The sequence below is a fragment of the Aquarana catesbeiana genome, linkage group LG05, assembly GCF_042186555.1.
Source record: "Aquarana catesbeiana isolate 2022-GZ linkage group LG05, ASM4218655v1, whole genome shotgun sequence".
Taxonomy (NCBI): Eukaryota; Metazoa; Chordata; class Amphibia; order Anura; family Ranidae; genus Aquarana; species Aquarana catesbeiana.
In genome coordinates, this window is record NC_133328.1 from 297,430,854 (window position 1) to 297,453,674 (window position 22,821).

Genomic DNA, 22,821 nt, shown 5'->3' on the forward strand with positions numbered 1-22,821 from the left:
AATCAAAATGTATTATTTTAGCCCTCAAAGCATGATGATTTCTCACAGAGCTCAAAATAAACAGCTAGAAATTGGAAAATAACTGTACATTCTCTACTTTGTGTACTACCAATTAAGAACTACTTATTATAAATTGTTGAATTACAGAAGTGCAAGTTGGCATAGCTTAATTCGCCTACTAGGGCTCTAACAGCTAAAAACAGATTTTAAAAAAAGGATTGAAAGGCAAGTATAAGTACTTTTTTCAAAAGGAATATTATTTGAGTGAAAAGTTGTGTGCCTTGTTCTCATTGAATGCTCAATAACTCCTGCATTTACACCATAGGTGTGATTGCTTATGGTGGGTTGTGTCACACCATGCCATACATTCATTTATTACATTTGCTCAAAACTTTTGACTTTGGCTTTACACCCTTTCATCCCATTTACCTAGCCAGAAAATGAGGGCTCATAGAAAAGTGCTATAGACTGAAACTGTAGGATTTTATGAGCAGGGTCCAATCTTTTTATTCATGTAGTAGAATTCTGCATCTGGCTGATTAACAGTGAGTCACACTGCAGAAGCCACCTACATACTCCTGCATCTCCAGTAAATAACTGTGACCTCCTGTCTACCTCCCTTTCTGAATGAGCTATTGTGTGGTGTGGCAGTCTGAAACATTGCCTTTCCTTGCATTAAGTTTATAATGAGTCTGTTTTCACACCCATATATATATATATAAATAATGACGTTTTTTTTTTTTCTGTTCAGACATTCAATGATCCATTTAAATTTTTTCTTTGTAACATAGCTGGTTTACCCAGAAGACTGATGCCACATACACACGAGCGGATTCAGCTCCACCTCGGCTTCCATACACACGGTCACACAAAAGTTCTCTGAACTTTCGACCGCCAAGAACGCGGTGACGTGCAACACTATGACGAGCCAAAAAAGAAAATGAAGTTCAATGGAACAGCAAAAGACCGATGAAGCATACACGCGGTCGCATTTTTCGACAATAAGCTCTCATCAGAGTTTTGCTGGCAGAATTTCAGATCGTGTGTACGCGGCATGAGACTCAAACTCTATAAAGCTATAAGAATTCTATATAGAGATGTCTCAGCTCTGCATTGTGTGAGTCTCACCTGTTTCTCCGCTGATTCCTGATCTCGGAATACACTGCTGCTCAGCGGCAAGCACCACATGTGCGTATGCAAGCATTATCAAGAAAAAAAAAATGGTCCACTTTAGGCTTTGATGCCTCCAAAAAGTCTTTCACTTTCAGAATAGTCTGCTGTTACAAGGCATGCCTGCTTTTGAGTGCAGGTCATATACTAGCCTATTTTGAGCTGTTTCGCCAAACGAGGTTTCATGCCAGATCTTGCTTTTCTTTTGATCACCACCAGCCCAGGCCCTAAGGGTTCCTTCACAAGGGCGCCTCCTTGTTACGGATGCTGCGACTACGCTGATCCCCACTGAGCAGGCGGATGACAGGTCCATGTCCACTCACTGTGCAGAGCGGACAGGGAGTCCCGCTCTTCTCTTTGTCCACCAGACAGATGTAAAATAGGACCACCATTCGTCTGGTTTTTGCTGGTAGGATCGGATCGCATGACGGCGGTTGTCAGCGGACATGTCACATATGACATCCGCCACTCCATTGGTCCGCCTAAAAAAACTGATGGGCCAACCTGATCGGACAAGCCTGTGTGAAAGGACCCTAAAGGATAAGTTCACCTTTGGGAAGATGTTACATGTTCCACCAGATTTTCAGTTGGAACATGTAACATGTTCCCAGTGCTGCAGCCACCGCCCGCTGCCCCCCCCTTCCCTGTGGCAGCAGTACGGGGAGAAGTTCCCCATACTAGCTGTCACGGTTTGAAAGCAGTGCGGCCATGAGGGGGCTCCGCCCACATGGCTGCGTCATTCATACACAGAGCCGTGTATAAATGAACTACAAGCAGCGACATCCTTAGTGGTTGTCGGCTTGTAGTCCTCAATGAACTACCACGGCGCTGTGGAATGGTGGGTTAGTTCATTAAATCTTCCTGTCAGCGAGTATCGGCTTACCCATGCAGGATGAATCGGCACACAGATAAACTGACAGTGTGCAGGAGATCGCTGGTGCAATGCTTTTGCAGGCCCTGCAACAAAAAATAAAAAATGCACATTTTTTTTTTACCTGCAAAAAATGTGCATTATTATAATTTTTTGTTAATGAACTTATCCTTTAATTGCATTCCTATTCTTCTTTCCTCTACCCTGGTACTAGGGATGCACCAATACCGTTTTTTTATGACTGAGTAAGAGTACTGATACTTATTCTCAAGTACTGGCCGATACCAATTATCATTACTTATTTTGTCCTTGGATGCATTCATTTTTTACGGTTCACGCCAGAGCGATTTGTCATGTGATTTGACAGTTCAAAATTGCATGACAAGTCGCACCACATTTGCGATTTCATTGCAACGTGCATTGACTTCTGTTGACAGAAGTCGCAAGCCACAATGAAATCGGAGGTCCAAATCTCACTGAACTTCAGCGTGATTTCAAAGCTGTAGATCAGTGTGATTTGGACCTCGGTTTGCATTGTGGCTTTTAACTGCACCAGTTGTCCTCCTGGTGACTAAATCTTGGCCTGACCCAGGCAATACAGTCTAACACTTTATACTTTGACTTAGTGTTCTAAACGCCTGCCTGTTTGACTGGTTTTACACCTTTTTATTGTTTTGGACAAGCACCACAAAGCCCCAAAGCAATCTCTAGATCAATGTTCCTATGGTAAATAACTGGGCTAAACTAATGTCTCCAAACTTGACACATTCACAGCAATCTATTCAGCTCAGAGTGAAATGGGGATATAGGAACAAAGTATAATGTTCCTCTATTCCTGAGTTTACTGTAGTAGAAAGAGCTTAGCTCTCCAGTAGAAGGCTGGTTCTGAAGACAGATGCTGTATCTCCACCCGCCAAGTCCATATAGATAAAATGATCAGAAATTTTAACACAACATGGTCTTAAAAATCTTGACCCAACGTCCAGAGGCCGCTTTTTAAGGGTGGTAATGTGGGAGAAACACCTTCTCTTGGTCAACATGACCACATTAAGGTGCTAAATATTGACCAAAGGATTGCAGGACAATGTGGCCCACATTTATCTGAGCTGTATTAAAAAGTTCTATCACTTTCAGTATAGGGACTGTCCACTCTGTAGGTACACTTTGAATACCTACAGCCTCCTGAGCTTTCCCTGACATTCTGTATGCCGGCTAAACATCATTACTAGCAAACATATTTTCTGGATCCGTTCATGGCATAGAACACTAAATGCTAAACTAAAATCCTTATTTAAAGCCCACATCCTCTCTTCAAGAACATGTTAAAATGCCACATTAAACAGGCAACTAAACTCGAATACTTAGTTAAAGGTCTTCACTTTTGAATTCCATTTTTTCTTCTAAACAGAGATTCTAAAATAAAATTATAACGGACATTCAAAACAGTACAAATTGCTCTAATATAAAAGAATATATAAATATTAATAGTATATATACACAGGGGATCACTAGCCAGGCCTTAAAGTGGTTGTAAACTCTGTAACACCACTTCTACCCACAGTTTAGGAGATATTCACTATATACGCTGCTGCCAACGTCATCGTGGCTCCGGCCAATCACAGTGCTCGAGCCCGCAAACCCAGAAGTAACTCAGATGAAAGATATCGGCCGTGGGAGTGGAGTGCAGATGGCACTGCAGGTAAGGTAAGTATTTCATAATGAGGTAGTACGTGATGCATATCAGCTCATTATGCCTTTGTCTTGCAGGTTTTGTTTTTTTGGGGGGTTTTTTTTTAGAGGTTTACAACCTCTTTAAGGGTTACTCGCCACCAGTTGCCCCACCTAACCCCTACCCTGCCCCGCCCCAATCACACATTTATAAATTATCTCATGTTAAAATGTTTTATGCAGAAATAAAGTGGTTGTAAACCCGTTTTTAGAACTTGTACCTATAGGTAAGCCTAGAATAAGGCTTACCTATAGGGAATGTAAATATTTCCTAAACGTGCGCAGTTTAGGAGATATTCACCTTGTAGTGCAGCGGTAATGTCATCGGCGCATGTGCTGTGAAGAAACGGACCTCTGTGCCGTCTCTTCCCAAACAAGTGCTACAACTGGCGGCTCCGGTGCGCATGCGCTGGAGGGACATCACGCAGCTCTGGCCAGTCACACAGCCGGAGTCTGCGGCCCCGGAAGGAAGAGGGGCGAAGATGGATGCAGCCTCCAGGGGGGACAGCGCGGGCTTCGTTTGCAGGTATGTGCCACATAATGGGCTAGTATGCGATGCATACTAGCCCAATATGCTTTTACTTAGCAGGGAACAAAAGGGGAAGTAAAACCCTTCAGGGTTTACTTCCTCTTAAAGTTGTTGTTAATATTTATATTTTTGTAACTTAATCAGTGCCCATCAATGCAGCCTCACCAGTGCCCATGAATGCAGCCTATCAGTGCAGCATCATCAGTGCAGCTTCAGTGTCCATTTATGCAGCCTCACCAAATGCTATCAATGCAGCATTACCAGTGCCCATCAATGCAGCCTGATCAATGCCCATCAACGCAGCCTCACCAGTGCCCATCAGTGCAGCCTCACCAGTGCCCATCAATGCAGCCTCACCAGTGCCCATCAATGCAGCCTCACCAGTGCCCATCAATGCAGCCTCACCAGTGCCCATCAATGCAGCCTCACCAGTGCCCTTCAGTGCAGCCTCACCAGTGCCCTTCAGTGCAGCCTCATCAGTCAGCATTAACACCCATCAATGCAGCCTAACCAGTGCATGGGGATCAGAGAGGAACAGGAAAGCAGGACGGATCATCACACAGAGCAGGGATCAACCGCTGTGACAGCTTTGATTTGAATTGCTCGGCGCCCGCAGTCACATAAAGTCCCACCTCCTGGATTGGCTCCTATGATAGACGTCACACATCCCGGCACTGGACCAGTGTTCTGTTTATCAAAGGAGCTGGTCCAGGAGGCGGGACCATTTATGACTGTGGCCACCAGGCAATTCACATCAAAGCAGTCACAGCGGGCGATTCCCCCCCAGGTAGCCCCACACTCACCCTCAAGCTTTTTCCACCCGCCAAATGCGAGCAGGCGAGTGGAATTTTTGAGGACTGATATATATACACACACACAGTGTGTGTATATATATATATATATATATATATATATATATATATATATAAATAATATACACTAATATTTGCTGCAAAAGTTGACTCTTGAAACATATGCATGACTTCTGTTTCCATGTAACTGACAGAGCTCTCCTTCCACTGCTTATTTGCTTGACAGCAAATTATTCACGGGAATTGGATCTCAAAAAGTTGCTCTGCCCAATTCTCACCAGATGCAGTCCAGTGTTGTACACACAGTTGTTCTCATAAGCTTACATACCCTGGCAAAATCTTGGCCATTTTTCAGAGAATGTGAATAACACAAAAACTTTTCTTTCACTCATGGTTAGTGTTTGGCTGAAGCCATTTATTATCAATCAACTGTGTTTACTCTTTTTAAATCATAATGACAACAGAAACTACCCAAATTAACCTGATCAAAAGTTTACATACCCTGGTGATTTTGGCCTGATAACATGCACACAAGTTGACACAAAGGGGTTTAAATGGCTATTAAAAAGGTAACCATCCTCATCTGTGATCTGTTTGCTTGTAATTAGTGTGTGTGTATAAAATGTCAATGAGTTTTTGGACTCCTGACAGACCCTTGCATCTTTCATCCAGTGCTGCACTGACGTTTCTGGATTCTGAGTCATAGGGAAAGCAAAAGAATTTGGCAAAGGATCTGCGGGAAAAAGTAGTTGAACTGTATGAAACAGGAAAGGAATATAAAAAGATATCCAAGGAATTGAGAATGCCAATCAGCAATGTTCAAACTCTAATCAAGAAGTGGAAAATGAGGGGTTCTGATGAAACCAAACCACGGTCAGGTAGACCAACTAAAATTTCAGCCACAACTGCCAGGAAAATTGTTCGTTATGCAAAGAAAAACCCACAAATAACTTCAGGGGAAATACAGAACTCTCTGAAAACATGTGGTGTGGCTGTTTCAAGATGCACAATAAGGAGGCACTTGAAAAAAGATGGGCTGCATGGTCAAGTCGCCAGAAGAAAGCCATTACTACGCAAATGCCACAAAGTATCCCGCTTACAACACGCCAAACAGCACAGAGACAAGCCTCAAACCTTCTGGCACAAAGTCATTTAGAGTGATGAGACCAAAATCAAGCTTTTTGGCCACAACCATAAACACTACATTTGGAGAGGAGTTAACAAGGCCTATGATGAAAGGTACACCATTCCTACTGTGAAACACGGAGGTGGATCGCTGATGTTTTGGGGATGTGTGAGCTACAAAGCCACAGGAAATTTGGTCAAAATTGATGGCAAGATTAATGCAGTATGTTATCAAAAAATACTGGAGGATCATTTGCATTCATCAGCCAGGAAGCTGCGTATGGGACATACTTGGACATTCCAACATGACAATGATCCAAAACACAAGGCCAAGTCAAGCTGTCATTGGCTACAGCAGAATAAAGTGAAGGTTCTGGAGTGGCCATCTCAGTCTCCTGACCTCAATATCATTGAGCCACTCTGGGGAGATCTCAAACACGCAAGACAGCCCATGAGTTTACAGGAACTAGAGGCTTTTTGCCAAGAGGAATGGGCAGCTTTACCATCTGAGAAGATAAAGAGCCTCATCCACAAATACCACAAAAGACTTCAAGCTGTCATTGATGTTAAAGGGGGCAATATACAGTATTAAGGACTGGGGTATGTAAACTTTTGATCAGGGTCATTTGGTTAGTTTCTGTTGCCATTATGATTTATGATTTAAAAAAAGAGTAAACACAGTTTATTGATAATAAATGGCTTCAGCCAAACACTAACCATGAGTGAGAAACGTTTTTGTGTTATCATTCATATTCTCAGAAAAATGGCCAAGAAATCATAAATTCTGCCAGGGTATGTAAAATTATGATCACAAAATGATCACACTTCTTTTTCATACCTTTTTAGTATGTTTTCTTCAGAACATCCATCCCATGCTGCCACGGCGAGGTACGTCACTTCCGTAATTTTTTTGTGCCCCCCCCCCCCCCCTTGACCTGTGTGTGTCCCAGGAGAAGATGGGACCATTCAAAATGCGCTGCACGACTCGCGCATGCAAAGTAGGAAACAGGCTTAATTTCCTGTTTCCCTTAGTAAGGATGCTGGCATGTATGGACGTATGGAAGGATGTATGGACGGGTCGGCTTCGGGTGCCGACATCGTGGGATTCCGGGCAGGTAAGTGTCCTTATATTAAAAGTCAGCAGCTACAATATTTGTAGCTGCTGACTTTTATTTATTTTTTTTTTTACCCAGGCTGGAAAGCAAAAAAAAAAAAAAGAAAAAAAACACAACAAAAAAACCCCCAGGAAACTTTGGGGGAAAGAAAAAAAGCATCAAAAACACACAGGCAGAAACGCATCCGGAGTGCATTTCTGTGGTGTGAACTGGCCTAGGGAAAAAACACTACGTGCTATAATAGGTGGGGATTCCTCCTTGTTGGTGCACCCAGTTTCAATAAAGAATTTCCATTTTTCTTAGTTATTAAAATAATCTGTAACAATTTGAATGTAACATAAAATGTTAAAGTAAATGTGTAGGTTCCTTAGGATAATTGCTATGGGACATATCTTCTGTGAACTAAATAATGATTCCCAAGACATATCCTGTGAACATCTGTGACAGTGTATTTATTATAATAATGTGATTTTAATCTCAACCTTAATACTTCATCATAGACTATTACATTAAGCTTGCTGGCATTCTTCAGGGCTTCTGACTCTTATAATAACAAAAGACTCAAATGGGCATCAATTCTGCTGCGTTACATGAGACCTCCTGCCGTATTGTGGTTTTTAAATAAATGTGTCACACATTACACCTATTTCATGTACTTTCTAAAAATATTTGTAGAATTAAAAATCATATGTTCGTCAAAGCTGAATAACAATAGAATTAAATAAAGCAGGTGAGTATATACAGTACACATGAGGCTTCCTATAATATTTATGAAACCTGTTGGCAAGCGGATTTATCAGTATTATCTAAACACAAAAGTTGGCACGGTCAATCACATACACCATTAGACTGTGCTTACAAAAACTAACCACTTTAAATACTTCAATGCTGACAACCACAAATAAATCACTTAATTAAAAAAAAACTCAGAAATTAGTTAAAGTGTCAATAAACCCATTGTAATAACTTCATATTTAACATCAGGAAGTCAAACATTAGAATGAAAAATTTCTAGCACACAAAAACATGTTCCCAAATACAGTATTTTTGTGAGTCCTGGAAGTTTATATACTTAAATAATGGACGGGTAGCAAGAGTCTCTGAAGGAGCTGCTGCCAATCACACTCATCCAACATGAGTCGCGGCTGCCCCTGAAGCCTCAACTGTCTATGTCACATGGGACAACTGCATGAGCTATCGATCATTCCTGCTGGAGCCGCCCCACAAGCGCACACAGATGATCACGTGGGCAGAAAACAGGGAAGAGGGAGCAAATGCCATTTACCCTCCTGGAGCCACCCCCCTCAGGCTGACGAAAAGTCTCACATGGGGTGGCCTACAGAGGAGAGAGGAAGACTTCCTCCCTGGGAACTGGAGAAGCACGCACTCCGATAGCGGCAACGCAATGGCCAGAGGATTGGCTACTATTGCGTGGCCAATGACAAATGGGGAAGCCCATGGAAACAGCAGGGTCAAACAGGTACAAACATTGGAAAGTTGCATACTCTAAAGCCTCTGCACCAAGGTCTAAAAAATAATATTAAAGAAACAGAAGACATCTTCATTTATTAATAATTTAGCATGCCCTTTTACGTTTGAGGACACTAAGTATCATGTGCAACACAAATGATTTAACACAAATTTCTGGGGGAACCAAAAAAAAAAAAAAAAAACTACCCTTGAAGGACCAACCTTCCTCCATTGTTGGTAAGGATGCTTAAGGGCCCACCCACAACCGGGAGCATCGGTGAGAGAAGAGGCGAGTGCCGCTTGCTGGTGATGAGGTAAATAAAAGTAATTTTTCCCTGGTACCCCAAGCAAAAATTAACATGTAACCCTTGCAGTGCGATGGCAGCCCACTGCAAGCGTAGTTATTTTCAGTTCCTCAAACCTCAGGTTTTACAGTGGAGTTCCACCCAAAACTTCCGCTTTAAGGACTCCTAACCTCCTGACATGCCACATTTGGCATGTCATTTTTTTTTTGGGGGGGGGGGGGGGGGAGTGGGTACCTAGTTTTGACAGGTACCCAGCTGCAACTTCTGCTGGTGCCGCCTAGGTGACTCCTCCTCCCCCCCCTCCCTCCCATCTTCTGGGACATGTCACAAGTCCCAGAGTATTGCTCAGCCATTCAGGATGCGCAGCGCGCATCGGGCTGCGAAGCCGCAAGCTGTCACAGCCGGGTGCCCAAACTAGTGATGCCAGCACCGGAGAGAGGTGGGGGAGAAAACAGAGGCCTTCAAGTGGCCGCATCACTGGATTGTGGGACAGGTAAGTGTGTGTTTATTAAAAGTCAGCAGCTACACTTTTTGTAGCTGCTGACTTTTAATAAACAGAAATATTAGTGGAACTCCGCTTTAAGCAGAAATATAGGCAAAACATTTTTTTCCCCATTTTGGAGTCAGGGAGTGCGATATATATGGAACAATACTGATAATCTGGCCATCAATTTTGACCAAATTTCTTGTGCCTTTGTAGCTCACGTATTCCCAAAACATCAGCGATCCACCTCCGTGTTTCACAGTAGGAATGGTGTACCTTTCATCATAGGCCTTGTTGACTCCTCTCCAAGTGTAATGTTTATGGTTGTGGCCAAAAATCTCAATTTTGGTCTCATCACTCCAAATGACTTTGTGCCAGAAGGTTTGAGGCTTGTCTCTGTGCTGTTTGGCTTAATGTAAGTGGGATACTTTGTGGCATTTGTGTAGTAATGGCTTTCTTCTGGCGACTCAACCATGCAGCTCATCTTTCTTCAAGTGCCTCCATATTATGCATATTGAAACAGCTTTTTTGTTTTAACAGTCCTGTATTTCACCTGAAGTTATTTGTGGGTTTTTCTTTGCATAACGAACAATTTTCCTGGCAGTTGTGGCTGAAATTTTAGTTGGTCTACCTGACCGTGGTTTGGTTTCAACAGAACACCTCATTTTCCACTTCTTGGTTAGAGTTTAAACACTGCTGATTGGCATTCTCAATTCCTTGGATATCTTTTTATATCCCTTTCCTGTTTCAACTACCTTTTCCCGCAGATCCTTTGACAATTCTTTTGCTTTCCTGTGAGTCAGAATCCAGAAACATCATTGCAGCACTGGATGAAAGATGCAAGGGTCTGTCAGGAGTCCAGAAATGCATTGACCTTTTAGGCTTAATGTACACAGGACATTTTTACAACCTCTCCTGAACGATTTTACTTGACTGATATTAACCCACGTTTAAAACGTCAGTTTTGCAGCGTTTACATGCCGCATTTAGCGGCATTTTGCCACGTTTGCGTTTAGAAACGTTTTTTTCTTTCTTTAAATAGCCAAAAATGAAAAACGCCTGTAAACGAAACACGGCTTACCACGTTTAGCCACGTTTAGAAGCGTTTGGCGCTTGAAATGCCTCTAAAGTCAGCGTCTGAACTCATTTTTTTGCTTTCCAAAAAAAGGCCTCTAAACGACCCTGTGTACATGTACTGGTAAGATAACAGTGGAGAGTTCAGGAGCAGTTGAAAAAAAATGCCCAACTGCTCCTAAACGTCCGTTTAGCAGCAGTAGTGCATGAGTCTTTATACTCACACACACTAATTACAAGCAAACAGATCACAGGTGAGGATGGTTACTTTTAATAGCCATTTAAAACCCCTTTGTGTCAACTTGTGTGCATGTTGTCAGGCCACAAATCACCAGGGTATGTAAACTTTTGGGTAGTTTCTGTTGCCCTTACGATTTAAAAATAGTAAACACAGTTGATTGATAATAAATGGCTTCAGCCAAACACTAACCATGAGTGAAAGAAATGTTTTTGGGTTATCATTCATATTCTCTGAAAAATGGTCAAGAAATCATAAATTCTGACAGGGTATGTAAACTTATGAGCACAACTGTATATCAAGACATCACTTGTTTATCACGTCAAAATTTATTTAAAAATGTTGCTTGTCTTGCAAAATGTGCTCAAACTAAGTCACTCTCAATCCAAGGCTTTACTGTATCTCTATGACAGCCGTTCCAATGGACACTACTGAAGTCACTGCGAAGTTAGACAATGTTCCTGCATTACTCTCATGCAACAATGATACAGCTTCACTGCCAGAGAGTGTAAAAGTCGTATCAAAGTCGGACTACAAAGTTGCACTGAAAATCACATGACTTTGGAGTTGACTAGTGTGAACCGAACTTTGAAAAAAAAAAAAAAAAAAAAAAAAAAACAGAAAATTAGATCTGCTGGTACAAATTCAAACAATGTGTACGGATATCTTAGAAATATTTAATACATTCCTGCTCAAAATAAATAGCCAACTGCTGAAAACCCAACACACGTTTCTAAACACGTATGGTGTCAGCAAAAGATCCGATAATATACAGGAGCTACATTCCTGAAATGGGATCTTTCCCTTCCCCCTCCACACTTTGCACAGTGAAAACTCTTCAGGCTCAGGGTAAATATTGATGTCAGTTGCAACATTGCACAAAAAAAAAAAAAAAAAAAAGTGTATAGGAAGGCCAAGTCAGAGGCAGCAGCTTCCACTATGCTAACATACCCAAAGCCGCCCACTGATTGGAAGTTAAAGGGCTAAGTCCACTGCGAGGAAGGAGCGCTGTGTGCACTTAGGCCTGGATCACACCTATGCAGGTTACAGTTTGCAGATTCCGGGTGCATTTTGTGTTTTTCAATACACCTTTTTGATCTACTGAAGTCTATGGAACCAAAAAACAGAACAAAAGTCCCCGGCCCTTTCCATAAAATGCACACATGTGAACTACATCCATAGGAAACCATGTTATATGGACTGTAGTGGGTTTCTGCAAAACTGAAAACGCGCTAAAAAATGCATAGGTGTGAAGCAGGCCTTAGAAATGCAGACACGTTATTGATCTCAGATCCAGGCTCATATACTGTGATCTACATGGGAAGACTGCGCTCTGAGGATATGTACACTCATAGTCTACCAGCACTGAGGATGAACTGTCACACACAACATATTTCTTCACTCTAGGGGCGCATTTACACTGGCAGCTGGTGAGGGTGATATTTGGTTGAGCCGTAGTTTTACTGCCCCTTGACTGCCCCGCTTGACCCAGCACAGCAGCTGGATGCGGTTGTACACATCCCCCGACAAAAATGATACTTTCTGTTGTGTTCAGCGTCAGTACCACTTCCAACACAGGACCTATTCAAGTGAATGAGGCCCCACTGCAACAGCGAGCCAAAATGTGACGCTGTATTGCCATTATTATTTTTTTATTATTATATTTATTCATTATTATTATTATATTTATTCATTATTATTATTCAGGGCCAGTTCACACCAACATTTGTGTGTTCTATGCATTTCTGATGTGTTCCAGTGTGGTTTTTCCCTTCTATTTTTCTTAAAGTGATTGTAAACCTTTACATATACCCAGTGAAGTGATTGGCCTCAGGTGATACATAGAGATCAAAGTGGAGTTCTGCCCCCGGCATACAAAAAAAGTCAGCAGCTACAAATACGGTACACATACGGCACACATACTACAGCTGCTGACTTTTAATAATAGGACACTTACCTGTCCTGGAATCCAGTGACGTCGGCACCCCAGCTGATGTTTCCATCTGCTCTCGGGTGCTGCTGCCGCCGCCATAACCGGTAAGGGAAACTGGCAGCGCAGTCTTGCGACTTCACAGCCCATTCCCTAATGCGTATGCACTAAGCGCACTGCTCTCTCTAACTGGCCCGGCAGTGGGGGGAAAGAGGAGGAGAGGGGCTGGACTTCTGGCGCAACTCGCCATGGTGAAATGCAACGGAAGTGGGGACAGATACCTGTCAAAAACAGGTATCTGCTCCCCCCCCTGCAAAAAAAGGTACCAAATGTTTGTTTAAACAAATCCTCCTACAGAAGTTGTACCTGTTTATCTGCAGTCTTCTCTTCTCTACATCTGTTCAAAGTTCAGTTTATTAAAGTTTGTCAAAGTTCAGACAAAATGGGGCGGAGAGCTGAAGTTACACTTTGCAGAGCTCAGTGAGGAGAGCTCTGGGAGCTGATTGGAGGGAAGAGACACCCCCCCACCCCCTCACAAAAGCACACAGGAACAGATCACCTGGAGCTTCATCCCCTGTCACCTTTTTTCTCTTGGTGTCAGGAAAACTAGTCAGAAGTGATTCATGCTGATAGCAGAGGAATGAAGCAGCAGACAGAAATGACACTTAGTGCTCTGGATTGAGACATGTACACACTATAGAGGGATATGCTTTGTTCATATTTTATGTCTGAGGTTTACAACCACTTTAATCTCAACTGAGGACATCTGCGTTCCTTTGCCTTTTTGATGCATTTCATACAGAAAAAAAACGCAACACGTTCTACTTTTGTTGACTGTGATGGAATGCACTGAACTGGTGTGAACTAGGACCATTGCAATCCACCTTAAATACTGTCCATCCATTTTTGATGCAGAATAAAAATGGGTTGCATCTCGTGTGAACCAGTCCGGCTTTCAAAACAAACAAAGACATTCAGGCAGCTGCAGTATTGGCTCCTAAATGCATTTCACGCACTCCTCTACTGCACTCTGAAAAATGATCCACTGCAGATCGCTTTTCGAAGACTTCTGAGAGTGTAAGATCCCTAAGGCTTGCTCCACATGTGGCTTTATATGTACTTGGCTGTGTTTGCGGTGCCATGGAGGTGCATTTTCTGGCATTATTTAATCTTTTCAGTTCCATACATTTGCAGTGCATTTGTATTTCAGTGTGAAAAATGCAGCAGGCTGTACTTTCTGAAATACATATAACTGTAAACTAGACTCCCCGACATCCCTTCCTAGGTGTTCATAGTCATACTAAACAGGTTTCACCACCTCTGCCATAAACAAGCCTTAGTATGGCAGCTGACACTCACTACAATGCAGGATCCCATCTACTGAACAGTCCCCCGCACACCCCAATCCACCAATCACAACACATCCTGCAAATTCACCAAAACAACCAAATCTGACCATCAGCCAAATAGAAAGCTAAAGTCATCCCTGGATTACTAATGATTGATTCCCATCTCCTATAGCTTGCCATACACTAGACAATCTCCATAAGGAATACTAAAACTATGTCTAATAGCCTAAACAATCCATGCAATTTGTATCACTTCAGGCAGACCCTTGATGGCATAATCAGATTGTATGGTGTATGGCAGTGTGATGACAGGAGGTGATCACTACCAGGGCCTGCACTGACCTGTCAGCTCACTAAGGAAGGTGTCAGCCGATCTCCTGATGTAATGTGCCATCCACCTCCATTCCAGGAGTGGAGGAAAGTTGTGTACACAGCCGATCAGAGCACACACGGTGTACAGGAGGAAGCAGCCTCCTCTATAGGTGTGATGACAGCAGGGACTCTGTGATTGGTGTACAAGGTGTCGGCTCTCAGATCGGAGAGGAGTGATCGGATCGGCAATGCAGTGTGTGTGTGTGTGTGTGTGTGTGTGCCCCCCATCCCCCCATCCCGCACTCCTTTACCTGCACCATCCAGCCGTGTCCTCTCTACAGGGTGAGGCCACACATTCCAGCCCGATCTCCTCCAGGGCTGACAAAGGAAGGCAGGTGGTGCTTTCTTCTATCCAGGAAGCAGATCCCTCGTAGTGCCCTGTGTGTCCCACTCCCTGTACAAGTCTCCTCCTTGTCTTCTGTCAGTCTACACCAATACAGCTCCACCTCTCCTCCTCCTCCTCCTCCTCCTCCTCCCTCACCATTCATCAACCTTCCAGGAGACCGCATCTCCCCTCATCATGTCTGCTGTCACCCTCCTCCTCAGGACAACACAGCAACTACACTGGCCTCATACACCATACAATCTCATTGTACAATCTCAACAAATAGGACCGACTGCATAGTTTAGGCAGGTCCTCATATTACATGGTAGATCTAAATTTGATTGTAACATGTATGGTGAGCCTTACCTAGATGTGATAGTGTACTATAGCATACGACTGTGTGAAGGTGTTCGCCTGCACAGGGATGTACAGATATTATGTGAATCCCCATACAGGCCGTCCCATTCAATGACAATTGGGACATAGTGATTACACGGACACAGACGCTGCTCACAATTGGGACATAGTGATTACACGGACACAGACGCTGCTCACAATTGGGACATAGTGATTACACGGACACAGACGCTGCTCACAATTGGGACATAGTGATTACACGGACACAGACGCTGCTCACAATTGGGCGCACTGTCTGCGTTCAGGGGTTTGCACTCATATGGCTGTCATCCTGGAAGCAGTGGGTGCGTCCAAAGTGGAAGGAATGGGACTACCTGCACAGAACATGTGTACATCCCCAACCCCGGCCCACCAATGGACATCCTATAGCACAGCCATTGTATACATTCTGCTAACACACTGCACTGCTTCCCCTTAGCAAAGTCATTATGATCTATAGCAGTGGTCTCCAAACTGCAGCCCTTTGCCTGCCTTTGCCTATATCCCTGCCACTGACACCAATGATGGGGCAATATTCCATCCACTGACACCACGATAGGGCACCATTCCTCCCACTGACACCAATGATGGGGCACTATTCCTCCCACTGACACCAACAATGGGGCACTATTTCTCCCACTGACACCAATGATGGGGCACTATTCCTCCCACTGACACCACGATAGGGCACTATTCCTCCCACTGACACCAATGATGGGGCACTATTCTTCCCACTGACACCACGATAGGGCACTATTCCTCCCACTGACACCAATGATGGGGCACTATTCCTCCCACTGACACCACGATAGGGCACTATTCCTCCCACTGACACCACGATAGGGCACTATTCCTCCCACTGACACCAATGATGGGGCACTATTCCTCCCACTGACACCACGATAGGGCACTATTGATCTTTTATTAAAAGAATCAAGCAACCAATTTTATACAAAAGTAAAAAACAAAACCATAGTACAAAACTTCAACAGAAATCCAAGGAATACACATCCATGTTCAGAATATATACAATATATACATAATCCGTTACCAAAACTATTTACATAAAGCAGCAGAGAGGGCCTAAGAGGCACAACCCATCACCTATGTACGCAGCCATTTATCAAAAATTAATCCAAAAAATAATAATCTAGGGTGATAAGAGACAGACAGCCACACCCGGGAAAGAGACTCCTGGCAGTCAGGGAGGCTTGAAACCCCTCCACGCCTTCAACCAAGCCCCCTGACTCCGCTTGTCTCTCTCAAGTACCCGAATCTTCTCCACCTCATGCAGAATGTCATACACCACCACCTCAACAGGAAGGATTTTATGCTGAATGCAGACCTGACACCGTGCGTTCCAAGTGAAATAACGGACTACTAGGCTAACTAGAAAAAGTGTATCTAAACAAAAAACCCCACCAGTATTGAATGCTCCGTACACCCACTCAGCATAACCCAGCCTGGAGAGGAAAGGGACACCGAGGGCCCGCCCCACCTGTTTGTACACCTCTATGTTAAAAGGGCAATGAAGCAGAAAATGGTCCATAGTCTCCTCCTCACCTGCACACTCCTCCCGAGGACAGCTACGATCCACCCCACTGCGGAATTTCAGAACATAGAGCCTCCCATGGAAGCACAACCAGGCCAGATCCCTAAATTTAAGGGGGACTCTATCCAAATTAATCAGTCTTAACCCTGCCCTCAAAACTGGACCTGGGCAATCCCTTAAGGCCAGTAGGTCATGAAAGACTTCGCTCAAGACTCGACTCATAAGGACTTTCCTCGGAACCGATCTGAGATCTTCAGCCGACAATCGCCACTGCCGTAATAACTTCAGGCACGGAGCGACATAGGCTGGTAGCTGACCACGATGACCCCTGAGATTCTTCACTTGGCCACCTTCTTCCCAAAGTCATAGAAAAGGCCTAAACCAAGATCTAAATATGCCTGCCCATCCAGGAGGTTCCACTACAAGCATATTACCAATATTAAACTTGAGAAAAAGCAGTGAAAAGAAAAGAACTGGGTTGACCATACCTAAGCCACCCTCCCTCCTGGATAGATAGGTGACATTCCTCTTGATGGGGTTCAGTCTGTTCCCCCACAACATCTGGAAGAACACACTACTGACCCTAGCATAGAGAGACACTGGCAAGATGCAGACAAAGATGACATACAAAAAGATCGGAATCAGGTAAGTCTTAATCAGATCAACCCTTTCCCTCATAGATAACTTCCATTTCTTCCAGCTGACCACCTTAGTATTGGCAATTTCCAGTCTGCCTTCCCAGTTTTTGAGGCCATAATCGCCGGGTCCAAATTCAATGCCTAGAATCTTAATTCTTTCCTGGGGCACTGGAAAGGTGTCCGGGAGATCAAAACCCTCACCTTCCTTTCCCATCCAGAAGACTTCACTCTTTTCCTGATTGATCTTGGAGCCTGATGCTTCAGAATACCGTGATGTCAGAGAGACCACCTCCTCTGCTTCATCCGCCCCGGTGACAATCACTGACACATCATCCGCATAGGCAACAACCCTCAAAGGCGGCTCACCCGGAAGCCCCACTGGCACCCCACACAACATGCTGCTCTCTAGCCTCCTGATGAAGGGGTCGATTGCAAACACATAGAGCAAGGGACTCAGGGGACAACCCTGGCGCACCCCGGAGCCAACCTCAAAGGACTGCCCAACCCAACCATTAACAAGAGGAAAGCTCTCTGCCCCCTCATACAAGACTTTTAACCAATCGACAAAACCACCCGGCAGACCGTACTTACTAAGGAGCAACCACAGGTACTCATGGTTAACACGATCAAAAGCCTTTGCCTGATCCAATGTCAGCAAATACTTTCCCCAGCCTGCAGCCCTGCACCGCTCCAAGGCCTCCCAGACAGCTAAAACTGCTGTGAAGGTGCACCTACCCTGGACCGAACAGTGCTGATGGCGAGAAAGCAAAGACTCTGCTACTGACGATAGGCGCCAGAAAATGATCTTTGCCAGTATCTTTCTATCGACATTAAGAAGGCTGATGGGGCGCCAATTCTCAACCATCGAAGGATCTTTACCCTTTGAAAGAAGAATCACAGCTGAGTGCCTCATGGAAGAGGGAAGTACCCCCTCAGCAAGGCAACTGTTAAAAACCTCTACCAAATGTGGGGCCAGAATAGACTTAAAAGCTTTGTAAAACTCAGCCGTCAAGCCATCCGGTCCAGGTGACTTTTTGATGGCAAGCTGTTCAATTGCCCTTATCACCTCTTCAACTGTGATCTCCTCTGTCAAATTCATCAATGGGACATCTTCATCATTTAGACCTGGAGTAGAGTCCAAAAAGCTTTCCATCTTGTCACGGTCAAGCTCTTTCCTCCCAAGAAGGTCAGCATAAAAGGACCTCACGACCTCCAGAATCCCTGACCTGGACTTTGTCAAGGAACCTGTACTGTCCTTAAGGCCAACGACCGTTTTAACAGCTACACCTTGTTTGCAGTTCTGGTAAGGGTCAGGCGAGTGGTACTTCCCATAGTCCCTCTCCAGAACCAAAGAGGCATGCCGGTCATATTGACACTTCCTGAGAAGGAGTTTCACTTCGGAGATTGCCCCAGGATCTCCTCCTCTCGAGACAAGAATATCCAGCTTCCTCCGTAAACGTTGGTAGGTCATGTATTTATTAAACTGCTTTCTATTGGCTAGGCCCCTGAAGAATCCAGCAATCCTCTTTTTGGTCAGCTCCCACCACTCAGCCTTGCTGCTACAAAAGTCCAGGATGGTCACCTGTGCCTGAAAGAATTCCTCAAAGGATTGTCTAACATGTTCTTCCTTGAGTAGAGTCGAATTCAATCTCCAGATGCCCTTGCCCCTCTGAGGGGCGTCTGAAGCATTCAGGACCACAGATAGCATACAGTGATCGGAGAACCCTACTGCCTGCACCACCGGGAGCGAGAAAGCAGAGGTCTCCTTCAAAAAAACCTATCTATTCTACTCTGACTATTACCTCGATGAAAGGTGAACCCAGTGTCATCCGGGAGGTGCTTAATGTGCACATCCACAAGACCAGCATCCCTAACCTGTCCTTGAAGTCCTTCCTGTCCTTGGGCCTAGTTACTGTATTAAAGTCACCTCCAAAGACCACTTGCCGGGATGTAAAAAGAAATGGCTTGATCCTTGTAAAAAGGCATTTCCTGTCCCACTTTGTGTGCGGTCCATAAACATTAATTAGGCGCAGGTCCTGCCCTCCCACAAGGACGTCTAAGACCATACATCTCCCAATCTCCACCTCAATAACCCGCCGGACAGTTACCATGCCGGTTTTAAACAACACCGCCACACCGCCGTAAGGCTCGGCCGCAAGAGACCAGTAAGATGGACCATACCTCCACTCTCTCTTGGCCATATGAATATCTGCCAAGGAGGTGAGCCTAGTCTCTTGCAAAAATAAAATTTCAGCATCTAATTGGCTGAACAAAAAGAAGGCCATAGAACGAGCTCTTACTGACTTAATGCTGGCGACATTTATTGTCACCACTTTTAACGGAGGGGGAACCGCCATTTGGGTTATTGGGTGGATTGCTTCTTAGCTCCCCTCTGCTGCTCATCACCAGAAGCCTCTCTCTTTCTTGAGGCCGCCTCAAACTCCATTTCGGAATCAGAACTTCGCTCCGAAGAAGCTCCAGATGAAGAAATATCCCAATTAGAGGACCTATAACGGTTGGAGACAGGCACTGGAGCCTGTTCCGTCCTCACCACCTGCTTCTTCCGCTTCCCAACCTTCCTTCTCTCCTCCAGGTACTGCAGGTCAGCTTCAGAGATGCCCTCATCTCTTACTTTTTTCTGTGAAGTCTTTCCACAAGACTTCTTTACAGAGGAAGAAGCAACCTTTTTAGTACATGTTACCACTCCTGGTGGGGGGGGGGGGGTGCTCCCTTTGAGTCAGACTTAGGAGGGGTAGACTCCTGGAGGGGAACTGACTCGGGGGGCACAGACTTGGAAGGTTCTGACACATGAGGAGAGGGTACAGTAGGCTGGGGGGAGACAGATACAGATACAGAAGGAATACTTACAGATACAGGAGGGGTGGCCACAGGAACTGGAGAGGGATCCTGAGCAGGACCAGGGGAGTCAGTCACCGCAGAGGAGGATGGTACACCAGGGGCCTCACCCTCCATCCTGTCCAGCCTTGACATGTCATCAATTACCTCCTTCTCCATATTGTGCCAGGCTTCAGGACATCTGCTGTAGGGGTGGCCAAGGCGCAGGCACAGGTTGCACCTGATCATCTTGGTGCAGTCCTTGGCCATATGACCCTGACCCCGACACACTGAACATATCAAGGCTGAACAGGAGGAACTCAAATGCCCCTTTTCTCCACAGCGGTGACACAGCTTCGGCTGACCAGGATAGAAAATAGTCATCCTATCCCTCCCTATAAAAGCTGAGGAGGGCAGGTGACGGACAACATTCCCATCCCTGGCCAACCTGACTATAACCGACCAACCCCCAGTCCAGATGTTACGCTCATCAAGGATTTTGCTGGGCTTAGTCAATACCTCACCATAATTCTTTAACCAGACCTCTAAATCTCGAGCAGGAACACTCTCATTAGTGAGAATAATTGTGATTTTTTTCACTGTAGACCTTTGTGAAACCGCCACTGGGGCCAGACCTTCCCATTCGGGTCTTGACCTGCACCGAGCCTCATATCTCTCCCAGAACAGGTCAAGACCCTCTGGCCTGGTGAAACTAATAGTATATTCCCGGCTCCCAGCAACATGTATTAGGGCATACAGATCGTTTGCCCCAAAATCCATCTCCAAAATCATGTCCACCACCACACGCCGTGCTGGAGGGATTGCACCACCTTCCCATTTAAGAATCACTACATTTCGTCTCGGACCCCCAGCAGAAACCAGAGACCCAAGACCAGATCCTGGGGTGCTCAAGGTGGTAGGTCGCAGGGGGAAAACCCTCTTGGGGGCGGAGCTACCAGGAGCAGAGCGTACCACCTGGGCAAATGTAGGCTTATCAGGGCCAAGGCCCCACACTGATGTAACATTAGTCTGTACATTACAATTATTATTATTATCTGCTGGAATGGAGTTGGTAGGACTGTCCATCACACTTGTGCTGGGAAGATTCTTATCAGTCACACAAACATTCACATTCCCATCAGGAATAGTCACAGTTTCTGATGTAATACCAGCTGTCTCCTGAAGCTGTGCTGTAGAGTCCTCAGCAGCTGTGGGGCAAACAACTTTAGACTCAGCTAAAGGGGGGTTAATTGGTTCTGCTGAATGTTGCAGTTCCTCTGCAGGAATGTCATTTTTTAAATGCATTTTTTGCTGCACTGCAGCATCAGCAGGTACAGCATTGCTACACATGGGATTAGCAGCCTGATTGTCACTGGGCACATTGTCAGTATCAGTCACAGTGTTCACAAAAACAGTTTTATGCACCACATGAGGCTTGACAGGCTTTACCTTGTCAGGCACATTATCTGTAATGTCCTCCTCATGAAATACCAACTGATCACCCCGCATAGGAGACTCCATTGCTTGGATTACCCTGAGCATGCCTCCTGAGTCCTGGGAAGGCATGGGGCTGCTTATCTCTCCCTGAGGGGGCAGGGGGTCTGAACTGGGGGTCTCCTCCTCCACCTTCATTTTTGTCATCCTGGCAAACCTTCGGTCATTGCAGAATTTTTCCTTAAAGGGCCCATCTCTGCCTTCCATCATGGCCACAATGGTCTCCTGGTGTTCAACCCGGACCTTGGCCAGTTGGATCTCCGGATCCATGGACCCACGTCTCTGGCTATGCAAGCCCTCACGCTGTCTTCTCAAGCGCTTCACCTCCGCTCTCAGTTTATAGAGCTTGTCTCTCTCCCTATTCAGGACCTTAATCCCGGCCACCACTCGCTCCTGAATTGCCTCTGAGCCTTCATTTTCACCAGGGGCAGAGAGATCACAAGCCATGGTTTGCACAGGGGCAGGCATGTCACCTGATGACCCAGGAGATGGCTGGGAGCCTCCAGCAGGAGAGGCCCTGCTGGCCTCCATGGCTTCCCCAGAAAGGAGCCAGGAGAGCTGGGAGAGATTTCCTCACCACTCCCCTCTCACACGGATCACCTGCAGCAGCTCCAGACAGCTTCCTCCTGACACACCTGTGCTCCAATGATGGGTGGGGCACTATTCCTCCCACTGACACCAATGATGGGGCAATATTCCATCCACTGAAACCACGATAGGGCACTATTCCTCCCACTGACACCACGATAGGGCACTATTCCTCCCACTGACACCAATGATCGGGCAATATTCCATCCACCGACACCACGATAGGGCACTATTCCCCCCACTGACACCACGATAGGGCACTATTCCTCCCACTGACACCAATGATGGGGCACTATTCCTCCCACTGACACCACGATAGGGCACTATTCCTCCCACTGACACCAATGATGGGGCACTATTCCTCCCACCAACACCACGATAGGGCACTATTCCCCCCACTGACAACACGATAGGGCACTAT

At 45.2% G+C, this 22,821-nt stretch overlaps 1 protein-coding gene across 4 annotated transcripts in view; it reads right to left on the bottom strand.

The window, feature by feature from the left end:
* The window catches only part of PTPN3 (protein tyrosine phosphatase non-receptor type 3), a 366,738-nt gene that overhangs the window by 318,071 nt on the left and 25,846 nt on the right, over positions 1-22,821 (bottom strand). Inside the window, exon 1 of one of the 4 annotated variants that reach the window (XM_073630792.1) lies at positions 14,543-14,771. The exons of 1 other annotated variant lie outside the window; for it this stretch is intronic. In XM_073630792.1, coding sequence (XP_073486893.1) covers positions 14,543-14,594 — 52 coding nt within the window. In that variant the 5' untranslated portion in view covers positions 14,595-14,771. Of the gene's footprint in view, positions 1-14,542; positions 14,772-14,823; positions 15,020-22,821 lie in introns of those variants that run through there. 2 more of the 4 variants (XM_073630793.1, XM_073630791.1) reach the window with 2 other exon arrangements.